Source organism: Catharus ustulatus, chromosome 1, assembly GCF_009819885.2.
Source record: "Catharus ustulatus isolate bCatUst1 chromosome 1, bCatUst1.pri.v2, whole genome shotgun sequence".
Taxonomy (NCBI): Eukaryota; Metazoa; Chordata; class Aves; order Passeriformes; family Turdidae; genus Catharus; species Catharus ustulatus.
The window spans coordinates 30,889,885-30,914,296 of record NC_046221.1 but is presented as its reverse complement, the minus strand read 5'-3'; the positions used below and the strand labels follow the sequence as shown (position 1 = coordinate 30,914,296).

The 24,412-nt window shown below is 39.4% G+C and overlaps 1 protein-coding gene across 1 annotated transcript in view; it reads right to left on the bottom strand.

The window, feature by feature from the left end:
• Positions 1–22,503, bottom strand: part of AHR (aryl hydrocarbon receptor) — a 67,607-nt gene extending 45,104 nt beyond the window's left edge. Inside the window, exons 1-2 of the mRNA XM_033064745.1 lie at positions 22,411–22,503; positions 14,606–14,793 (exon numbers count right to left, since the gene is read on the bottom strand). Coding sequence (XP_032920636.1) covers positions 14,606–14,793; positions 22,411–22,466 — 244 coding nt within the window. The 5' untranslated portion in view covers positions 22,467–22,503. The remainder of the gene's footprint in view (positions 1–14,605; positions 14,794–22,410) is intronic.
• Positions 22,504–24,412: the final 1,909 nt, after the last annotated feature.

Below are 24,412 nucleotides of genomic sequence, written 5' to 3'. Positions count from 1 at the left end.
TATTACTGGTGATGACTATAGTAATGTATGAGCAGAGGAAGGTACTGACCTCTACAAAGATAAAATAACAGGTGGGATAGACAGTCTGTTTTGCACAAAGGATAGACACAACTTCTGAGATTTAATTGATCTTGTTCAGTTTCACAAAAAGACACACACGCATTCTTTCTTCAGGACAGCTTGTCTTTGCAGGGAAGGTAAAATTTAATACTTCTATGAGCTTTCCTAGTCCACTTCTAGCTCTAGCAACAAAAGAAGTTATTTAAAAAGTAGTATGTAATGTTTCAGATTTATTTTCCTGCTCCTCATGCAGGTTGTGAAAACTATTGATACTTGTCTCTCTCCTCAAACATAGCTGGCACAATTTATGGGTGAATTAAAAATAAACTATATGTAATGTATTTCTCATGAAAGGAACTGTGGGTGTTTAGTCTAGTTAGTACTGTAGTAATTCACAGTTTTTTGCATTTATGTACCAAATGGCATTTCCATCCTTAGATCCTAGTGCCAACAAAAATCTACTATTTCATTCCAAACATTTAGAAGCATTACACTTTGCATACATAAATATACAGCTGCCAGCCTTGCAGAATAAATTCAAGTGACAAATACTTTACATCAAATCTGGAATCAACTTGCTCTGCAAGCAAAACAGCAAAAGCTTCTGCTACAAGCAATTCACCCTGCTCATAAAATAAACAAAAGAATCAGAACTGATTGCAACTTTCACTGTTGCATAGCATAAAAATACAAAAATAATCAGCTTTTATAAAATAATTTATTATTTGCATCTCTTACTTCCATTTATCTTACGCATGGAATATTTCTCATACAGAACTTTTAAGTGGGGCTACAATCTTTAAATTCAAGTAACATGCAGTCCATTATCACATTCAGAAAGTAGACAACAATATTTATTTTCACAGATGTACACAGAAAAGGTAATGCTGCAGCAGTGTTATATTTGAACTTACTGCACCGACTAACAATTTAACAGGCTGAGATTCCTTTTTGAGTTACTAGAGCTACAATTATCATTTAAGTGTAAATTGCTTAAGGGTATTATCAATATCTTAAGATGAAGAGAGTTCAGTGGCCTTAATATAATCTAAATGAAGTAGATATCCCATTACACGGATTTTTTTTTAAATTTCCTTAATTTTTTACAAAAGCAAGTGGCATTTTGGGAAACTAGTTAGTGCTTTGGCTCCTACTGATTACAATTATCAATATCAGAAGGAAAACTATTGACAGAAGGAAAAGCTATTGAAACACAGAACTGATTCCCTGAGCATCTCTCAGACGCTGCCACATGCGGTACATCCTGTTAAGATTTAAGTTTCTAATTTAAGGAAGATTAAATCGTCCGGTGTTATATCTTGGAAAGTGATAATCTTGACTACATATCTTCCAGAGAACTTTCCATATACCTATAAGCCTGAAGTGTATGTGTGCACACTAAATAGTATGTTTCACATTTTAAAAGTTCCTTGAATGCTGAGCTCAAATTTTTGATGCAAAGAAGGTTCTTAATAGCACCTGCTGGGTTCTTCCATCAGAGAAGGCAAACAGAAAGGACAGAATTTGGTCATGACATATCAGTAAACATCTCTATAAAGGCAGGAATTCCCACCAGGGAGTCCTAGAAGGATCTGTGTAAGAATCCAACAGCTGAGCAGACAGTGTCAATATGAAACCACGAGTCAGAATATCTGAAAATGTCTGAAATGTGTGTTCTCACCTCTGTACCTTCATAAAAAAAGCAAAAGAAATTGAAGCAATTTCTCCAAAAGTCTCTTGCACTTAATTTAAGGTATCTCTACCTTGACATTTACTTCAATATGTCTATAGAGTGGGGTTATCTAATGCAGACAAAGAATCTTCAGAATACTTGAAAGACACCTCAACTATGAAAATATTTATATACAGTGTAAATTCCTGCGTTTTATTTTTGTCTTGAACGAAAACATGACCCACTTTATGAAGACAAGCAACTGTGGGCTTAGGGGCCATTACCAAATCCAAAGGGAGACAAATCTTTTCCTGTATGATTTCACCCAGATAAGAGTTTTGAGCAGCACATGGCTTTGAACAGCACTGAAAGAGTCTGCACAAGTAATTTTCTCCCATATGGTTTCAGAGCAGTAGTCTTTTCTGAGCAGTTATAACCATCTAATAGTGTATCATCTGAATCTGACCGCTTCCACTTGATACTGCCTTCCCTCCCCATTCATTTATGTTCCTTAATCAGACAAATCCTCTCCAAGAGATTATAAAATAATTTACATATGGGTTTCCTGGGAGGGAAAAGGCAAAAATGAACATGGCTATATTCTTTTCTAGGACACTTAGAAGCTTAAACTGGGAAAATAAGGCAAAGGGTTAAAACTGAAGGACAGTCTCAGCTATTTAGGTTGGTCTGACCAGCTTAGTCACTAACAGTCAGGTATCCTCGTTAGAGGAAGGCACAAAAGGACAGCAGATAGTTTTCTGTCTCTTAATGGAGAGAGACACTACTTGAAGTGAAGGATTGGGAGCCCTTCCAAAAACCTGTTGTTATATGACACGAGTGAGATGTAGTAGCTCACTTGAGCCATAGTATTCTAGAGAGAAGATGCATGTCACAGCTTCAGCTGCCCCTCAGCACTGTTACTTGATCTCATGAATGGGAATCTAAATATGTGCTCAAGAAACACATACAAACACAGACTGGCACGGATGCTACATGTTACATAAAAGGATGGCAAAGTAATTTGCAGTTGCAAGGCACACAATGAAAACACTCGCTAAGGTTACTCTCAAACACAGTCATGATTTCTTGATTTTGTGCAAGTTTTTTGTTGCATTCTTCTGTTTTGGTCTAATTCAGATGGATTCAAATCCTGCAAGAAACAAGCTTATAAGGCTGAACCAGTATTCGTGTACACAACAGGTAGAACCTAATTCTGTTATTAGTATCTCTAATGCTTTCTTCTCTTTATTTACAAGAAGCACTGCAAGACCCATTGCACTTTTTTACGTTGTTAGTAATCCAATCCTTGGCCTGAATTTTTTTTCCTATATAGTTTAAAACATTTATTACAATATTCCACCATTTTCCAGGCTTCCTTATATGCAAAATTGTCTTGTTATTTTAATCATGCTTTTAAACTTCTCATTTGTGCACACTGATTTTATAGCTTTCTCTTTTATGAGATGTCTTTCTTATTTAATTATCTGATATGCATCCTAATAATTTTGTAAACATTCTCTATTTTCATCCAGTCTTGCATGCAATTCCATTTTTTTTACACTCTATATTTTATTGGCAAAACTATTCAGGAAGAGGTCAAAAATACAACTGATCCGTATAATGCATTCATGACTTCTTGAAAGTTTGCCACAACTTTTGCTTTCTAACATATCCTAAATCGCACATTATGACGACTGGGCAGCTTGGAACCATTTGGTGAAGAGTGACTGCTTGCACACACTGTCCAACACAGAATTTTTTTTTCTTTGCCTACAATCAAGCCTTTTTATTATTTTCAGAAGTTAGTTTAATTACTTGACCTGTCCAGCAAAACTAGATTTTAATTTTTAAGCCTATTCTCATTTCAGCAAGCACTTTTAATTAAGTAAGGAATGAAGACATCAGGTTTTACTAGATTTACTAACATATATACCATATTTTGTTTTAAGACATTAACCTAGCCCAAGAACTTGAAATTTAATCATATTATGCATGGGATGATGTTCCTCAACTTTCACAGCATACTTTCTTTTGAGCCATACCCAAAACACAGTTCAGCAAGCCCTAAACTGCTTGTTGAACTAGATTGGTGTTTCTCCTAAGACCATTAAAAGATTAAAATAAATCAAATATCTGCTGTTAAAAATCTGAATTGCTCACAACACTAATTAAAACCAACTCAAGCTTTGCTATACAAGTCAGTTGAACTCAGGTTTTATATGTTTTTAGCCTTTTTAAAGAAAGAGTTAACAGTATTATTAAGTGTGGAATGTTAAGTGTTTATGCAATATACCCCCTTAAATGGGAGACATATCCTCAGTTGCTACAAAGTGGTACTTAACACAGCCCTGTTTCCTTAAGTAGAAGGTAAAACCAACAACCAAGTTGTGTATTTTTTTCCTTAAGTGACTGATACTGAAGTTATTTCACAGCATGATTATTAAACAGTCCAGAAATACCACACTAAATCAACATGCACCAACCTACAAAGTGAGAGTTCAGTCACTGCTTTTGGAAGACTCACACAAAGAGTTGCACTTCCTATAGCAGATGTTCCCAAACCATGCTATGCATTAGGAGCCACTGCTCCTGATCTGGATGTGAGAACGAAGACCAAATTAAAAAGAAGAGAAAAATAAAAATGGAATCGTAAGTAGCTGCAACCACTATGCAATAAATGCTCATTCCCTTAAAGCCTAAAAGCATGTGTGTGCATCTTCCTGAAAATATCCCCATCAGGTTCCCAGATTCAGAGAATGTAAAAGAAAGGCAAAGTGAGTTTTATAGGGGAGCTGAAAGGCAGTTTGCAATTTTTGAGAGCAAGAAGTGGGCAGAAAGTTACAGGACCCTATAAGTATAGGATCTGGAATAAACTATTATGTCTTGGTCAGAGAGGGTCAAATGTGGGTGGGAATTTCTAAGCTTCTAATGCATCTGTGGTAGTTCTCCTCAGCTTAAAGTAGAGTTAAGAAAAAAAAAAAGCCTCAAAAATACATATGACATATGTATAATGCAACAGAACAGCAATAAGTGTGCAGTGTTCTTATGGTTAGCCCGTTGCACCTAGTCACCTGATAAAATTTTGGTTCAGACTTTTTTTAAAACACACATAAGGAATAAAACTTCACTTTTGCTTTTATCTTATACTTAAAAACAGAAGAAGTAAATATCAGGAAACCTACAATTGTTCAAATTTGTAATCTCTCACTTGGACTTTGAAGCTTAACAACCACATACCAAACTGTATACTGCTTGTGGTTTCAAGACTTAAGAGGCAATGAACTCTTGTGCCCTAACTATCACAGGGATGACAGTCACCTGCTGAATCAACAAAACCATATCCTGGCATACACACGTTTCTTCTGAGCTATTTCCCATTCAGTTGCTTCTTTTGGTACATCTTCTTTGCTTCTTCAGAAAAAAAGGTCATCAAGAGGTGCATGTTGGTAAATTGTAACTTATCATCACACCTATTAATGTGATACTGCTTTACCCACAAAAAGGGGAGGAAAAAGGGCTTCCTAATTTTTTTGAGGGGAGGCATGAAAAATCAAAGAAGAAAGTGAAGTAATTTAAGTCCTTGTGTAATAAGATCTATAGGAAGTTGAAGCTAGATTAACAGTTTCCTACTTTGGAGCTTTTGGTTTCCTAAAATCAGAGTTTTCTTTTCCTCTAACAATTTTTCAATATGTTAGAAAAAAGCGATAGCTAATCAAATATTATATATTGTTTAAATTTCCATTTGTTAGGCTTTTAGTTTGTAGAAAAGACAAGCTAATAGCAACAAGGAAATGACAGTTAATACCATGGATTTTTTGTTTTTTTAATAAATCACTAATCCTGAAATGGTTAAACTATTTGCTTAAGAAAAGAATCACATTGAAATAATTGCTCCTTTTTATACATCAGTATTAATTTTTATCATAAAGCCTAAGAATCATAAGTGACTTTTAAATTCCCTTTACAGTTCCCAGTTATTTTCTTACCCATCAGTTTCATTAGGGAACTCACCTCATGCAAACTTGGACCTAGTACTCAAACATTAATTCAAATTCTCTTTTTTCCCTACTGAACCAATGCCTTAACTTTATCTTCATTGAACTGATGGCTCAACAGCAACTTCATAGGATTTTTGCCTGGGGGATTTCTCTACCATCTTAACTGAAAAAAATGGAAACTGTCAATTATATTCCATACATGAAAGAAGACAGCTTATTCTACTGGCAAAAAGCAATGTTGAATTTTACAACTACGGCATTAAAAGGGTATGGAAGTGGGTTTGGAAACTTTCTTTACAAGACTATTCAATTCCAGCTCTTGCTATATAAAAATATTAATGAATAAGCACTTTCTAACAGAAATTTCTTGTTTTTAAATTGAGGAAATACAACATACATATCCCCAAAAGATATGAGGTTGTATGTTTATGCCAGTTCATAACTCCTCAGCAGTTTAGCAGAGGGTTTCTGAAATGACTGAATTATAGCAAGGGAATCAGGTGGGCTTTTGGAGGATTGCTTCCTTTCCAGACCAAGACTGGACTTTTCTCTAATCGGGATACGTGAGTTACTCGCAGTTTATTTCACTGCCAGAGCCCATGGGCTTATCTTGTTGAAAGCCACATGCATGTCCTTGGTCTGAAAGATGATTCCTTCCTTGTCCTTTGCAGAAATTCTGGTCACCCCCTGAACTTCACAGGCTGCCATTGAGATTGACAGTGAGATCCCAGTTGTACCACAGGGGGAAGTGGAATGGATTGCTTGGGACAGAACTGGAGAGATGTTAACTCACCAGCTTGGTGATACAAAAACAACATTGAAGACCCTGTAAAAGTCAAGGGAAACAATATTAACTGCTCTCCTGCTGTCCACAAAACCAGGAGCCGTTCATAAAAAGCAGTCTGTTTGCCTCTAGCCTATAGGTGAGACAAGTATTATCATGGGATAAAAGCTGAGGAACAATTTCTTCGCTCAACTAAGGCAGGACTTTTTCACAGCAGTACAGCCATGTTATGAGAAGCACTGAGAGATTCAGTGTAGCTGATGCTCCTAAATGCCAAAGGTAATTAATTGCAAGGGGTCCTGCACAGGGCTTACAGTCAGCTAATATAGATAAACAGAGGGAAGGGGGAAACACAGACTAATACATTCCTAAAAACTCTAAGCCACAGGGCTCAAACCCTTCCTGCAGGAGATCATTAAGCCTTGACTTTTACCTTCAAATGATGATGGGGTGCATGAAGAGCGGGAATTTTTTTTCCCTTCTATATCACTAGGTAGAGTTCATTAGCATTTATGCCACCTGATGACATGCTGACCAAGAATGCACATTGGCATTGCTATCCTTCTAAAGGATCAGCTACAAACCACACAATTAGGTAAGTGATCATCAGATCTATTAATAGACTTCACCTGTCTACAAAGTTCCCATTAACTAGGTCAAGAAAGCATATTAACAAAAACCTTCAGTATAAATGCACTGCATGAGTTTTGTTCTAGGCATATGTCTTATCATTGTCTGGTAAAAGTAGACCAAACAACAAATGGTATAAGCAAGGAGGAAACTGAGGGTTATCTTTATTTTTTCCTCCAAATAAGTAAAATACAGCATATTCAAAAATGCAGCATAAAGAAAAGAATCAGTAATGGAAAGACATCATCCTTCAGTTTGTAGCTCAGATGGAGACACCACCAGGAAAAAGGGAATTCACTCACAAAGCTAGTGTCTTCTGGTGGCCCACAGAATTATACTGCTGAAGATGAGACAACAGAATTTGATGGGAAAGTCAGACTATTTGACCAGTCAGGCAGTGGACTTATTCCAGTAATCCCTACTTTATGCAATCAGTTAGAATTTGTCTTGAGGGGCCAAGCATGTATATATTTCAGCTTACTAGATACTATACAATGCCATGCAAAAACTGTGCAGTACTGTGCAATTCAAAAGGCACATGGGTTGAATTTCAAGAGGCAATTATTCAGTGGAAAAAAATGAGCATCTCTTTATTCAATTAAAAACAGAGTTTAGTATGCATCACTAAGGGCAACTAATTCCTATTTGTAGGTCCCCTTTAATGTTCACAGCTGGCAGGCAGCAAACCTACATTTTCTTAAGGTAGTTTCAGATAACTATGCATTCTAGTTCTTCCAGTTTACTTTATTTCATTTTCTAGAATAACCATGGTTGAGTTTTATCATTAACATAATATCTTGTTAAATATAGAGATTGGACACAGCACTGTCGAGCAGGAACTCCCAAGAGACTTATCCCAGGAAATATTTATCAATACATTATCTGAAACTTTGAAAAGCACATTTGAAATTCATTTTTTTTTAACCTCTTAAAAAAGAGTAACTAGTAAATTAAACAATTACAATGACCAAGCTCTGGTAAATGGAATTAGCTTTTAGTTATCTAGCTGGATCTCCAAGACAATTCACAAAGCAATCATTCTTTAAGTAGTTTATGAAAGTATGTATGCAGCAGAAACTGTTCTAACAGGGGTGAAGTTTTTGTTTACTCAGGAAAAACAAACAGTGTTATAACTGGCTAGAACTGTAAACATCTACAGAGATCAATCATACATGTCTTTATTTCCTGTTTGACTTTATCTGTATTCTGATAAGGCAAAACTAGGGCATTTCTTCCATTGGCAAGCACACAGAGGAGGAAATCTGCTGAGTCACAGACACAGACAGTGGCAAAAACTATTCCAGTATTAGTAGATTATTTGTACACATTTTTAATGTGTATTCCTACTGCACCCTTAAATAACTAGGACATATTTCTAAGGTCATAGTCAAGCAAACCATGCTTCTACAAATTCAGATGGATGAAACATGAAGCCCATGGAAGACAGATGTTGAGAGCCCAGTGCAACCTCTAGTTTTAGTTCTCCATTCAAACTGTTATTAGAGGAGGGAGCAACATTTGTGGCGATTTGTATAACAAAAGCAAAAAGCTCCAAATTGCATTCTCTTTAGGTGCTACAGTACAGGAATAACAGTAGCAAAGATTACAAGACTTGGAATACACAAGGCCGTAAGCAGTGGTACTTTCTGAGGCTAGACTTTTTATCTTACTACCTGTTTTAGGTTTGAATATCATACAACGGTGTCAATCTCCAGAACACTGATGTTAGAACAGGATAAATTATATTTTAGGCTCTGATCTTGCAAACAAGAGTCAGGAATCCAGAGCAAAGCCCAGAACTGTATAAATTAATCTCCCTATTAACAAGGCCTACAGAGAAAAAACAAATGCTTTGCATACTGGGACAGGGTTTTCAAGAAATTTTACAACAGTTTTGTGGAACATAAGAGGCTCCTACACTGACTTTTCATATGCCTTTGATTAAATAATACACATAGGGCAGAGAGGAAGAGATAACCTTTCATTTCTCTTCCTTGCCAAGGGAGTTCTAACAATGATTAACATCAATCACTGAAATACCAGAACGTAACAGGAAAAGAAAATCCAAAGAACACATTAACTGTTAATGCTTGTACCTGCTTTCTCCTCTTATACTACAAATATATAAACATTTTAAGTTCTTGTTTTGTTATATAAATAGAATTTTCAATTCTAGATGTTCGATTTGGGTTATATTAAATCGCATCTGTCCATGGGGGTATAGAGCTGCCCAGCTGCATCAAATGCTTAGTGACACAGCACTCCTGAAAATAAAAGCTAAGATTGTGAAAACATACACATTTTGAGATTTAGAGTGATGTCAGAGCTACATGGCTCTAATCATCATTTTTGAAGACCAGAATTTAGGACTTGAAAGCTTAAATCCCTACTTATCATCTGTTACGTAAAATACAGGCTAAAATAGTCTGCAGCAGACAGTCCCAAATGGTCAGTGTGAATCTCAGGGGATTGGGGGCAAGGGGGGAGGTTTGGAGGAAAAAAAAAAAAAAAAAAAAAAAAGAGACAAGCAGTGAAAGACAAGCACAGATTAGGAAATAACTTGAATGGTATGGTCGTCTGATACTGAAATAACTATACAATTCCAAGGTTCGCATTTTGTATTAATTTTAAATTTGGACTGGGAGGAAGACACACAAAAGGAAAGCTGATTTGTTTGGGGGTTTTTTTTTTCTCCAAATATTTTCTTTCCTCCAACTCTCAGACGAGATTCAAAGAATTTCATTCAAAACTGTGAAAATTAATTCACATGCATGGTATAAAATACCAGATACAGAAAAGGTAATTAGAGAACAACCAAACTATGGGGTATTTTCTACCTTGTGTGTAGAAAAAGAGCTCAAGACACTCATGAATCAAGTAATACTAGACAGGTTCAGTAGAATCCACTGGTAACAGAAAATTCCTACGCAGCATCCCCATAAACACTCAAAAGCAGTAAGTGCAGCCTAACACCATTGCTCTGCAGGGCTTTAGTTTTTCCTGGTGTGGAGGTCAAGTATCTATGCATGCAGCAAAAGGAGGTAACACGAAAATCATGAGGAAAACTGTATTAGACAGACAAAGCAGGCAAAGATGGTAAAAGCAAGTCAGGATAGATCTACTAGAGCTACTGTATTATACTGGTCTTACTGGGCTGTGTTTTAATAATTCTTGTACTTTCAGGTTTCTGTTCCAGATCGCCACCTGATACTTGGCAGAAAGGCTATCTATATCTGCTAGACTGGAAATAGGTTGCTGCCCTTCTCAATGTGACAGAATAAATACATTGTCTCCCACTTTGTCTGTCTTTCCCATTTCTGCATCTTAGCCATACTCTCCAGAACAGAAACCACATGCAGTCTGTTGTCTCCAGCACATAGTATGATAAAACAGTGGACATGACAGGAAAAATACATTATCAAAAAACATATTTTATGTGATGACAATGGCTGCACTGTAAATTTAAGCCATACGACGCCAAGGAATGTGTGTTAATTATATTACAAAGTTAAAGAAAAAAGGCAATGCAAACTTAGTGGAAAAAAAAAACTTAATTATTTTGTTATTGCTGTGCTTGCCAGAATCACTAGCATCCCACATAAGAAACCAATTCTAAACTAATTTTGAGCGGAAACTTTCTTCTATAAATGCAGAATACTGTCCAATAAGCAAGAGGGGGGGAAAAACCCACATAGTTTAAACCACAGGAATTCTTAGTGAAATGGATGAAAGGACAATTAATAAACAACATGTTGAATATTGTTTCTAATGTATTGATACACACACATAGCACAGCTACTTCATTTTAGATTCTGCAAGCCTCTCCCTTATTCTCAGTACACCTTTAAACAGAAAAATTATGCCCCTAACATTAAAAAAGTGATCAGTCATACAAACTCTACTTTTGTAGAGTTTCACCAAAATCCCAAGAAGAACAATTATGAATGCTTTTCTTTACCACAGTGAAGTATTTAAGTGATTATCAATTCATCTTATAAAGACCAAAGCTAGAGGCAAAAGGGCTTTTTCCTTTAGTACGCATGGGGAACACAGGCTATGCCTAAATGATTGTCCAGTTGTGCTCCAGATGCTGAGCTCACACTAACCTGCATCCACACAAAGAGCTGTAGTCCCACATTCTACTTTATATTTTTCACTGCTGAGTGCACACACGCATGGGCACTTAACAGCAAAATGAACTGAAATAATACCAAGACAACACACAGTCTTTAATGATTGTCAGCAGACACCTGCCTGATTCATCCTAGTCTCTTAAAAATAAAAAGCTTGCCTTAAGCCACTTTCAGAAAGTATCTTACATGCACAAAATAAACACTCCAGCTGTGATTTAAGCTAACCTGCTTGACTTTGAGGACTGCTAATCCACTTCAGTACAGCAGGTTTAGAAGTGCACAGCTGAAAAGTGACACCACCTTAAAACACATTTTAGCATGGAATTGCCACACAAAACTTTATAAAGAAACAGACTTGAGACTCACTATTTTAATCCACCACTACAGTTTCCTTCATGAGTCAAGGTCAAGTTTGTACATATAAAAGCATGCCAGGGTGCCTCACATGAGCATACAGAAATCCTGTTGACATCAGGTGGACTTGAGACTAACCTGATCACACTATAGTGTATGTATAGGGTCATCTAGCAGCACAATAACTTCACTAACAAAAAACAATCCAAAGCAACTGCTTAACAGAATACAATCACCAACACTAAGATCTTTTGAGGTTGTGGAAGAGAAAAACGCATACACCTATTTCCTACAACCTGAAATACAGCAAGCATGCAGAGGTCTGCCATATTTCAGTAGACACTACAGAAAAACCTCACCTGTCTCCAGCTCCAGAGAACATTCTGTACCACTCCATCTTAATAACTAGGTTCAAGTGAAAGTGTTCTTTGGTGGTGTTCTTTTATTTATATACGTATAAATACATACATATAATATATATATGTATAAAATATATACACACACACGCATATATATGAACACACACACTTAGCTTTTAAGTAACACCAAAAAGGACTTGCAGACATTTAAATGAGGCACATTTATTCAAATTCATGTAACTTTTTGAGACGTCTTTCACAAAACAGTTCTTTCTCTCCCCCCCCAGACTTCCGCCTTCAGAAAACAGACATTCACTCTAGATTATTTAAACTTGGAAAAATGCAAGTGTTTTCTTTGAAAAAAATATCTATTGTTACAGCAAAAACTCGGGTTTCCTTTCAAGCAAGATCATATGATTACGCGTTTATATTTTACTTTCCGCAGGAATTTACACACCCCCCATTTGCATCCTGTTATTCATTTAGCGTTTCCCTTTACTTCAGCATGCTGCGTTAATAAAGTGGAGCGTTGGCTCAGTCTAGGCACTCAAGGTGATAATCAGTGCTCCCTCTTGCATTTGTCAGATTCATTCTACAGGGTTTTCCGCATATATGCAACTACACAAAATGCTCTCTCAAATAAGCCATTCTGAAAAGCACTGCATAGTCAGAGCATGAAAACCAAACCTAGGGCTTTTCAGGGGTTTTTTGCTAATTCCGTTCTTCAAAGAACTAATTTTCTTTTTTGGAAGGTGAATTTTACTGAAATAGATTCCATGTTATTTAAGATAGATAAAATAGTATAAAGATCTCATTTTCATTCTTCTGTCTGTCAGTCACAAATTGGTTATTTTTGTTTATCTTCACGAAAGTTATGACGTTAGTCTTTAAATACCTTCAGATGGAGACTGATACTAACTTGATTTGTAGTCCTACAACAAAAAGGCCCGAAAGGAAGTAGCAAAAATACCTTTTCTGCTAATAAAACCTGTTAAGACAACTTCTATGGAAGGTATCAATTCTTTTTTTCCCTGTAGAGAAATCATAGCCTCAAACTTTATTCCAGGATCTTCGCAGGGAAGAGGCAGGAAGAATAAAAATCAAGCAGTTCCATTACATGAGAAAATGAGATGAGAAATTAAGATCTGCTATTATCACTCCATCCCAAGTAAGATAAAAACTTTCAAACTTGGAATTATTTTGGAAAACATAATTAAAACAACCACAACAAAACATTTCTTTGAGACTAGAACTTTTTCAACTCACCAAGAGCAGTCTACCTGAGATAACACCTTGCAAAGATTTTCATGCAATTGAGGTGCCAAGAGAGCTCTCATTTGATGGGAGAAAATATTTGCACCTGAAAAGCACCGCTGGAAATATTTGGCCAGCTCTAGCCTTAGAGCTTAGACTTCACACTAAGAATTGTCCTGAACAAGCACAGAAATCAAGACACTGATATATTCTTCAAGCAATAAAACAGAATATAAATTCATAAGCACTAATAAACTGAAGCCAGTTGACACAATAAATGAAAATAAACAGTCTGTATTCCTGCAGGGAAAAGTGGAACTATTTTAGACAGGTTTCTTGAATCCTTTCATCTGCGTTTTGGAGGCTGACACAAACTGATGAGGATAGAGGTTATTTTAACATTGAAGAAAGTTTATAAACAACTTGAAATTTAATATCAAGTCCATTGCAATCAAGGTTCTTTAGCTACAGCTGATCAGTAAGATTTCGGTTTCAACACAATAACCGTAAAACCTCAGTGACTGATAAAAGAAAAGGACAATTAATTAAATACAAGCTCCTTGCTTTATTCCTGTAGTGAATAGGATCAGACTATTCCTGCCTTCAAAGGAACTGGCATGAAGCCAACCAGCGCATCTCACTCTACAGAGCAGCTCAGGTAGCGGAGGAGAGAGAGGGACAGGACTCCTTGGCCAGCTGGGAGGTGACCAAGGACACACACTTGTGACCCCATGACTACTCTGAGTGCTGCTGTATTACTCTTGCCAGATCTGGGGTCAGAGCACACCTGCCCACATAAGTGGAGAACCTTAGCTGTCATTTTAATGCCTCCTGTCCTGCATTAATCAGGGCTTGGACATGGAAAGACTTTGTCTCTATTCTTTACAAGTCACCTTTGCAATAAACTGTTGGAAGGGGCACTATCAATTACTTTATATCAAAGCAAGGTCATTTTTGATGCATCATTAAGCAAAATACAGCTGGATGGAAGTCATACGACATATTTTGAAACAGTAATAGTTTTACTAAGTCAGTTTTCAGAGGGGGGGGAAAGAGAAATCTCTTGGGTGTCTTTGACAGTCTGATGAAAAGGATCGGAGGACTCATTAAGGACAATATTACTTCCAAATGCAAAGCCTTGAATGACTGGTGACCTAAGTGAAATATAAGTAGTTACATTTGGTTTCAAGAAAGTAGAAAGCTTACTTTACACAGTTACATTGTATATATTCACACAACTGCGGCTCCATTAAAATACAGATAAATGTAACAGTTTTAAGTACTTAAACAGCTGAAATCAACATCCAGTATAAACTGAATTTTACAAGCAGTTCAAACCCAAATAAATTCCCAGTGCTTACCATCAAAAAAACTTTTAGCTCGCAGGTAACTGACGCTAAGCCTAAGCACAGACAGCTTATCCAGTTTGGCGATAACATCTTGAGGGAAAGGCAGCAGGCTCGCCAAGCGGTCCAGCTCTGCATTCAAGCGGTCCCTGTGCCTCTTGGATGGATTGGACTTGACTCCTTCAGCTGGGGATGGCTTGACACTGCAGCAGAAAAGTAAACACAGTATAAATACCAGCTCCTTCCCAAAATGAAGGCAAATATTTGCCAAGCCTAATGTTATATATTGTCTCAACCTGTAACAACCTAAATGTTTTCCCAAGTGACTTTGTCTCACATTGGGAAAAAAAAATCCCAAATCTAAAATGGCCTAATCTCCCCTCCAACACACACATCATTAAATGAAGCAGCTTGAGCTACAATGTTTATTTGAACGTTTGAACGAACATTTGAAACTTCTGAAATTCAGCAATTTTTACAAAAAGTTTCCTATGTTTTCAGTCAAACATCCCTTGAATTCTTCCAAATGTTAGTATTCCAAATATACTGATAACTTTTAGTAATATTTGCGTACAAAAAAATTTGACAGTACACTTTTTCACTTCAATAACGATTTCTGCACAGATGTCCTTAATTCTTATCAGTTTGGAACAGGCTAGTATTAATTGAATACAATGAAAGTTCTAGTAACTTGCTAGGCATCCAAAACTATACCAAAACCCATGAGATATAGCTCAGTCAGCATGTAAAACCATTGCAGGAAACACCAGGAGTTCATCCTTTAAGTCATCTCTCAGCTGAAGGCATTTCATCTGAGTACAGCATGGCAAAAGCATGCCTTTGTACTGCACAAAGAACAATTTTAAAAGCTTTGTGTTATGAATTACATAATGCAGTTTTTGTAAACTTGCTGTTTTCCATTCATGTCCACCCTGAGCTCCAGTTCAAGACACTTGGATATTCACTCCTTCCCACATACACAGGAGTCTGGGAAAAGGTTTAAACCCCTACTCATTTAAATTACAGCTAGTCATTACAAGCCAATACTGAAACCAAATAATTTATCTGCCTAAGCCATAGTACATTTTATGTTCTTTATTAAACACTTTTCTAATTAAAGAATGACTCATTGTCACTTTTCCAGTTCTGCAGTTTTACGTGAGGTCTACAGCAGTTATCAATTTGTGCTGCTCATAGAAACGTTGGTTCTGCAAGATGCATCACTCAAAAATACTGAGCAGAAGGACTTTCAGCAGCTAATTTCTTCAGTATTTCATTTAGTCTGCTCCCAACTGTCATCCTTATATCAATTATATGATGAGCAATTGCAAAAGTTCCAACAGTTACTTTTGCCACTGTTGAAATTAAACCATACAGAAAAGTAATTTCTTCTTGTGTTCTCAGTCAAATGAGTACTGATAGAGTAGACTTATTTTTAGCTTGTTTTTACTTTATGTTTCAATTACACCTCTTGTTACTTTAAATCCAAGCCCTGCTTTTTACAGACATTGCTTATCCAATTGTCACTTGTCAAAAACTTGCACTTAAGCCTGGCTGCCTGCTCCCCAGCACTACAACTGCTCTTTTCCACATTAAAGGAGCCTTATGTGGAGCCTTGAAATGCAAAGATGCCATAATGCAAAAATGTTGATAACAGACAAATACAATGTATCAGCAGAAATTACTTCCCAGATGGATAAAGTTAAACTTGCTGCAGAGTAAATATTGTAAAGTACTGCTTTAACCTAAAAACATCTGAAAAGTGGGCAAAACAGTTGAATTAAAAATTAGGAAAATTCTTTTTCTTGAAAAAAACCATAGGGTCATCATCAATGGCAATGGATGACTATTTAGTTAGATGTGTGCCTCAGTCACAAATCATGACTTTGGCACCAGCAGTTCACCACATTCCCCAGTGAATATTAAATAATTTAGGAAGGTTTTCTTCATATTCTCTTATGCTGGCAGAAAATTAACTTGTACAAGCCATATGATTAGCAAAACTTAAATACAGCCCTAAATAAAAAAAGTTAAAACTCATCAAGCACTAGCAGCAACATTAAAAGGTATTTCTTAAATATCTTTTATTTATTAGACTGTTTCTAAACGTAAAAATGAAACAATGAATTTCAAACATTAAGCATGTAACAGTTGTATAACAACCAGTGAACAGTTACTATCAAATCAAAGTGGTCTGCTTCTGAAAAGCAGAGGACCCCATAGAAACTATTTAACACACACAAACTTTACAAAATAAATCAGCACTAGGTAACAGGTTTTTTTATCTTAACAACTGTCCCCTGCTTTGCTTTAAACTGGCAAATTGACCAAGTAGTTGAAACTGTTCAACTTGCAGTCATCTCATCAGATTGTCAGTTACATGTGATTGTTTCTGTACTTTATATGTATTTACTTTCCAAAGATTTCTCTTACTTTTAACTTGCTCAAAGCATTTCTGAATATGAAGTTACCAGTATTTGCATCATAGATCTTGTCATATTCTCTCCCCCAAATCCAACACTGATTATCCCTAATTTTCCCCTTTGCCACCCAACTAAAATTCATTATACAAAAATGGATCCTTCAGTGATGAAGGGAATAAGGGCAGAAGTGCTGGGGGCACAAGCAGCAACTTAAGCATTTTCCATCCACTTACATAAACCCTCGATGCTAAAGACAGCGCAGCCTCCATGCAGAAAATTATCTTCGAGGCAAATTATGTGCTATGTCAAGATTAAATTCATGCAAGTGCTTTATTTAAAGGAAAAAAAAAAAGTGGGGAATGTATTTAAGCTGATCTTTCCATTCTTAATCTTCTACCTTTCTTAGGAAATCTGAATTCTCTAATCAAAAGCCAGAGGTCTCTGTATACTCAGTACCTCTGGACTTATCTGCAACCCTTGTTATCCAACAGCTGCAGGACAAGGACAAGCAAGAACACTTAATTTTTGATTTAACAATTTTAAAGGATTTGCCATCATGAAACCAGCTGAGTGCTGGTTTCACAGATCTGCTACAGCATACTTAATCAGAAGTTTTCACTACACATGCTCATCACAGGCACCTTCATAGATATTACCCTAAATTTTTAAAAACCTGCACAATTACCTAAGCCTTAATTATTATCAAAAGGCCAAATTAAGTTTCCATATTTACATGCTCATTTGTATTATTTTAAAGGGACATTTTAGCAGTTTCTGAGAAAATGCAAAGAGAACACAAGTTTATTTTGTTCATAACAACATAAAACACCAGGGGAAAAAGTAGAAAACCCAACAACCAAGTACTGAAAAGCATGATACCTTAGTAACAAGACTGGAGTGTGAAACGAAATCAGGCAATAAAAGAATGAGCAAGAAGAACACTAGAGATAGAGAAATGTTTTTAAAAAACTAATTTGCTAAAAACCCCTAATTATTAGTTCATCAGAACTACCTTATTGCTTAGAAAAGAGGGACACAAGGAAAAATGTACAAGTTACCTAACTACTGGATTTAATCTTCTCAACTCTGAACATTTTTCATCTCATATTTAATAATACATGCAATAACACATCTTTTCCTTACGCATAGGATTTCAGTCAGTGGAGGCCAGGTATATAAAATCAGTTATGATACTAAGCAAGAATTAAGAGAATCCTAAAAAAAAAAACCAAAAATTAAAAAAAAAAAATGTTTATTTACTTTAGCTACTGAAAAATACTTCTAAGTATTTACTCTTATTCCCCACTTTATGATTACTGAAAATTCAACTGATGATTTCTTTGGAAACAACAGATAAGAATTACAGACTATCAACCTCTTAGAGTTACTGTCAACCAATCTTGAAGGTGCAGAGACACTTTCCAGTGACTCCTTCAGCAGAGACTGAAACCAGTCAACATTGAAACTGCTGAAAGGATAAAGTTGTTTTACTAAAAAAGCCTCCATCAGTGACATGCTACTCATCTGATTCTGGGCTACTGTTTGTCATCCAATTCATAGTTCAGGTTGGTTTGGTGCATGGAGAGTGCAGATCAGTGCATCAGAGTGATAGAAGCATCCAGAACACCAATCAAGGATGAAAGTCTGACACTCGGTTTTAACGTATTTAACAACTTTTTAAGATAACAAGCTAACACTTATTGGAAAAAAGAAACAAAATAATATGCTCCTGTCTACTGTCCATGTTACTTATATATACCTCCATTCGCTGCAGATTCTCTCTTTAGAAAGTATTCTTTTGCAAGAAACATTAACCAGAACCAAACAATAAAAAAAACCCCACAAACCATAAAACAAGTGACTTTTAAGTAGTAGCCCATGTACCATACAGCTAGCAAAGACTGACAAATATATATGTAAGAAGTTTATTCTACATAACACGAGTCTTACTGCCTCCATTTCAAATAAGAGGTGCAAACTGCTTTGTAGCAGATAACACTTTACACAAAGGAATATTCCAATGATTATTTTTCTTTTCCGATGAACTTCCTTTTGAAAGCTTATTCTGGCACTTCTTATTTGTTTGCCTTGAATGAAAACATAAATAGTTCAAATTTTTTAAGTTAAAATGCCTCTGCTCTGCTTTCTAACATTACTAGACTACTAAAGATCAATCAGCCAAAACTACAGAGTACTTAATGTCACAAATACATTTAACATGACAAAGAAGAAAACCCTATCATAATTTTTTTTTAATTTAGTCTGCAACATTAACAAATCATTATGCTTTTTGCCCCTGCATAGCACGAAACATTTAGAACTCTCCACCCCATTCCTTGTTTATTACATTTATCCAATTATACAAAACAATTCCTATCCAAACACTGAAAAAAAGAAAAACCAAATCAGAACTAGTAGGCAGAAAGACATAAAAACTGTAGTTATATAATACCTTTCATCTGTCATTAGACTCTATCTGCAGTAAACTCCCCTTCCATAAAACTTGCATATTTTTTTCCTCCAAACAAAATGCCACTATATTAGTTTACTTAATAATCACTAGAAAAAAAAAGTTGAAGACTTGGAAAAAAAGACAAAAGCAGAAAGCAGGGGCCACACATTGCTCCTCAAGCCGCAGTGGGGAGTGAAACATCCCCCAGCCCTGCTGCCACCAGGGGGACTCACAGGGTTTAAACCTTAAAGAGGGAGGAAATTCAAAGACTCCAAGGTATTGAGAAAGTGATTTCTGTACCATATTACAAGCAATTGCAGAGTACATGTTTAGCATCTTTTTTTGTCTTCCCTTACATGACAAGATAACAAGATGAATGTCAGGAACAATTACCTATTATGTTCCCCTGCAATTGCTTTTCTTTTGCAACTGCAATACGGTAATTCCCAACTGAATCAAAAGAGCACATTTCAACACTTGGCACGGTCAGACAACAGCCTGTGATTCCCTCTCAAATTCAGTTCTTTACAGGGCATATAGTAAAAACTGGGAGCAGTAAGGAGGAAGTTTCTTAAGTTGTTATAGAGTTATGACCATGGCTTTCATAAGTTATTCATACCTGAAACAAGGAGTATTTCTTCCGTTTTATTTTTTTCCCATGGCAACTACGGCATTATATTTAGACTTCTTCCATTTCTACAAGCTGTCTACACAGCTTACTAATTATTATGCTCTATTAAGAGATACATATATATGGCAAACAAAAAATTAGAGCTATCAATAGATGTAATCTCTTCTACAAAAGATACCAGTTCCAATAATGTATCACTTCTACCTTTTCCTATGTTTTTTTTTTCTGAGTAACTGTGAATTCTACTGAGGGGAGGAAAAACTGAATTCAAACAGAATAAAACGACAGTAGTGTCAAACCTTTATTAGCCAGCACCAAGTTAATCTTTGCTCTCTCCCACAATCAGTTAAAAAAGCTCATTGCCCGTCTCACTTTTTTTGGCCTAAAGGTGTGGTCTGTAAGTAGTTATGTGAGAAATTAGAGCCCTCTGAGCTACTAGCAATGTTCTCCAATGCTGGCCCAACAGAAGCAGCAACCAAAGAGCATAAGGTATTTTGAGATGAAACAAAACACATGAACATAGTAAATGTGCTAAAAGCAAGATAAATGTCTGTATAAAAATAACTTCCAGTAACCCTAGGAAGGTGGGTTAATAATCAGCCGCCAATTACAGGTGAACAAACTGTTTCAGTATCAATACTTTTATTTTGAGAGGAAAGTTCTCCCTCTGAGGCAAAGTCCCTCAATAGATAAATAGTTCCCATTAGTAATAAAGCTTCAAGTTCAACTAATCACAGCAGTTCAGACAACTTACGTAACAAGAAGATACAGGGAAAAGGAATTACTTACAAAGACGCTACAGTAAGGTAAAACAAAAAGGTTTCACATCCTCTAGCCAAAGCTTACCAAGATTTAATAATAACTAGATATCAAGCAAACTTACCAGCAAGGCTGGTAAGGCTCATCCTTTCATAATCAGAACCAATTGCCTTTAGCTACTAGTAGGCTACAAATGCCACCAATACATTTCATTTCCTCATGAGCAAACTCTGGTTTCATTCTTAAAAATCCAAATCTATAGTGTGAATTTAATTAGGTACCGCTACATTTTTATTTGGAAATGAATGGTCAAAAAAGCAGGTACCGGTCTTCTCCTAATTAATGCATTTTCCAACAGGAGAATTAAATATATATATATATATATAAACATGTATATAAACACACATTTTTAGACTTTTTCTTTTTGAATTTATGGGGTAAAAACCCAAGCTATATACATACATTCCTTCTAACAACTCTAACCATAAAGAAGCAAATACTCAAACTAATTCCCTTCACACCAAGACCAAGTTGTCTGCTGTGAATCTAGAAACATACAATCCACAACATGATTTCATCAAATATTTTTCATTCTCTCCTTTAATGCTGTTGTAGCCCTTGTAGTTATTTTACATACAGGAGCAGCCACAGGAAATGCACTGAGATTTTTTGAGCTTTGCTTATTTTTCTTGCAACTCGGTAGTTTACCTTTGCTACTTTTCATGACCTATAGATTCTCGACTTTTAGTTGAAACTGCAAGTTAAGCATCTCCTCTAGCCTAAAAATTCCCCTCTCATGAGAGCAACGTTTTAGTGAAGCATATAAAACCAAGGATGCAAACCTAAAGCAGGTGCATCATACAAAATTACTCTGGTACTAAGCTGTTCCCACAGTTTCAAAAATATTTATTAATAAACAAAAAGACACCACGTAGCCAGGCTTTTTTTTTTTTTTCCTCCGCTTTCGAGTGGTCTACAGCACTTGGGTTTCTTTGGCTCTGCACAAATAAACGCATCTCATGCGGTACCGGAGGATTCAAGAGGAGGGTTCAAGCCGAGGGGGCTTCAGTCCTCGCAGACAGGCCCTACAAGGTGGGAACCGGCTGAGCCTTTCCCTACTCCGCGTTCCCGCGGACACCTGAGCGGGCCGGCGGGGCGGTGCGGGGCGGGTGCGCAGGGGGGAGAGCGGTACCCGCCAGCCCGGCGGGGCGAGCGCAGCCCCGGCGCGGAGCCGTCACCTCAGATGCCTCCCAATCTAGGTCAGCCGGCTGCGCCGAGCTGCCGGCACCGCTCCCTCCTTCCACCGACCCTCCGCGCCCTGACACTCCCTGCTTCTTTTCTTTCGGGGTGGCTGGGGGGAAAAGCCCTGAAAGCAGTCAGAATCCTGCCCGCACCCCGAAGCGGCAGCACTCCCGGCGCCCCTGCACCGCACCGCCGCACGCCGCCCCCGCCGGGCCCCGCAGCGCGGAGCGCGGCAGGACGGCGCGTCCCCGGGAGCCCGGCGCTCGCTCTCCCCGCCGTGCCTCGCCCCCCATCCGCCCGCGGGGCCGCTTACATTTTCTGCACAGGTTTCCGCCGCTTGCGACTGGCGTAGGTGACATTGGGGTTCATTCTGCCGCGGGCGCCGCCGGCCAGGGGCCGCCGCCCCTCCTGCCCGCCTCGCCCCGGCTGCCGGGAGCGGGCGAGTCCCACCGGCGCCGCAGCCCTCGCCTCGCTCCGCCCGCGGGCCCCGGTCCTGCTGCCCGCGGCCGCCCGCAGCTCTCTCGCTCGCTGGCGGTGGCGGTGGCGCCTTCCCCGGGCGGGCGAGGACGGGAGGCGGAGGCGCTGCGGGGCGGGTTCCCAGGTGATCGGCGGCGGCTACACCCACTCGCCGCCCCCGGAGGGCACAGGTATGGGGGCGGTCGGGGCTTTCCAGCGCCGCGTCTCCCCGCCGAGGCGACGCCGTCTCCCTGTCGGCTCCTCTGCGGCGGTGGGAGGGTGCGCGGCGGGCTCTGCACCCCGGCGCGGCCGCCGTCTGCTGGCCGAGCGCCTGTCAGAGTGCGCGGCGCCGGGACCGCCCCGCAGCGCCCGGCCCGGCCCCGCGCCCGCTCCCGGCCGGGTCCCGCCCCGCCCGGCTGACAGCCGCCACCGCCCCCTCGCCGGGGAGGCCCCTCCGGCGGCGGCGGGCGGAGGGAGCAGGGGCGGCCGCGCCGCCATGTTGGGAAGGTCACGCCGGGAGAGGGAGGACCGGCGCGGCGGGAGCGCTCCGGGATGGGCATGGGGATGGGGATGGGCATGGGGAGACAGAAAAACCCCGAGCCTGCCGTGGCCGGGCAGTTATGCCGGCGGGGCTCGGCGGCCACTGAGAGGAAGGTCTGGTCCGAGCGCTCATGTAGCCCAAATAGCAGAAAATAATCGTAGGGGAAAAAAAGAATCACAGCGTTCAGGTTGAAAGACAAATGACACCAACTCAGTGTCACCGTGAGATCCGCGTCTGTCACTCCGCCTCCGCCGGGCTGACACCGTCACAGCAGCAGGTCGCCCCAGCAGCGAAACCCAAAACAACGCGCGGCCGCCCAAAATAGGGGTTACGGGGAGAGAAGCGGAAAGGCGCCGGGCTCCACCGAGGACAGCAGGACACCTGGGCACAGAACGGGATCACTGGGGGCAAGGTTGTCGCTCGCCAAGCCCCGGGAGCACCGGCAGGTCTCGGTGACGGAGGACGCGGCTCATGTCTCATTAGGCGATGAAGCTCTGAGATAGTACGCTGACGTTTTCGGCTAAACACTTGTTTCAAATGAAAGAAGCTACATGGGAAAGTTACTGCCAGATTGCTGACTAGTAAACCCGTCCGAGCAGAGCCCCAGTGCCACTCTGACCCGCCGTCGCTTCCCCCGCCCGTTCTCTCCCTCCAGTCCCTTTCGCCGCCGCCGCCGCCGCAAGCATCAGAGCTCTTCCTTCCCCTGGAATAACCGCAATAAATTCTGTCTCAGCGCTAAACTTGAGACCGGGAGTCGCCCTGTGTAAACACGGGTTGTTCGCGGTCACAGCCTAGTCGGGAAGAGCACCCTTTTCTCCCTTTCCTCCCTTTCCGATGCACCCGCGCCCCGTGGGGACGACCCTGCCCCGACCGCAGCTGCAGGCTCGGCCCCGGCCCCCCGGGACAGAGGCGGTGTGGCCGAGGCAGTGTCCGTGGTGCTGCTCCGTCCGCAGGGGCTGCCTGGGCTGCAGCATCGTACCCGCGGAGGGAGGCTCGCCCCTTCCTTCGCTGCTTACTGGAGCCCCGGGTTCACGGGCGTTTCTGCTCCGCTCTCCCGACAGAGGAGGTAGCGGTGGTCCCGGTGTTACCCTACAGCAAAACTTAGGGCTGAGCGCTCACCCCGCGGCCCAGCGGCTCCCCCGGGGCGGCGCTTTCGGTCCTGCCATGTCCCCTCCACCATCCTTTGCCAGGGGAGAAGTACACTGGAGCCACATAAAATTAATTTGACTAAACCTTAACGATGCTAGATGGGCTTGCCAAATACCAGGGATTTGTCAAATGATGTTTTTAAAAATTAGCTTTTCAGAATACAACAGTT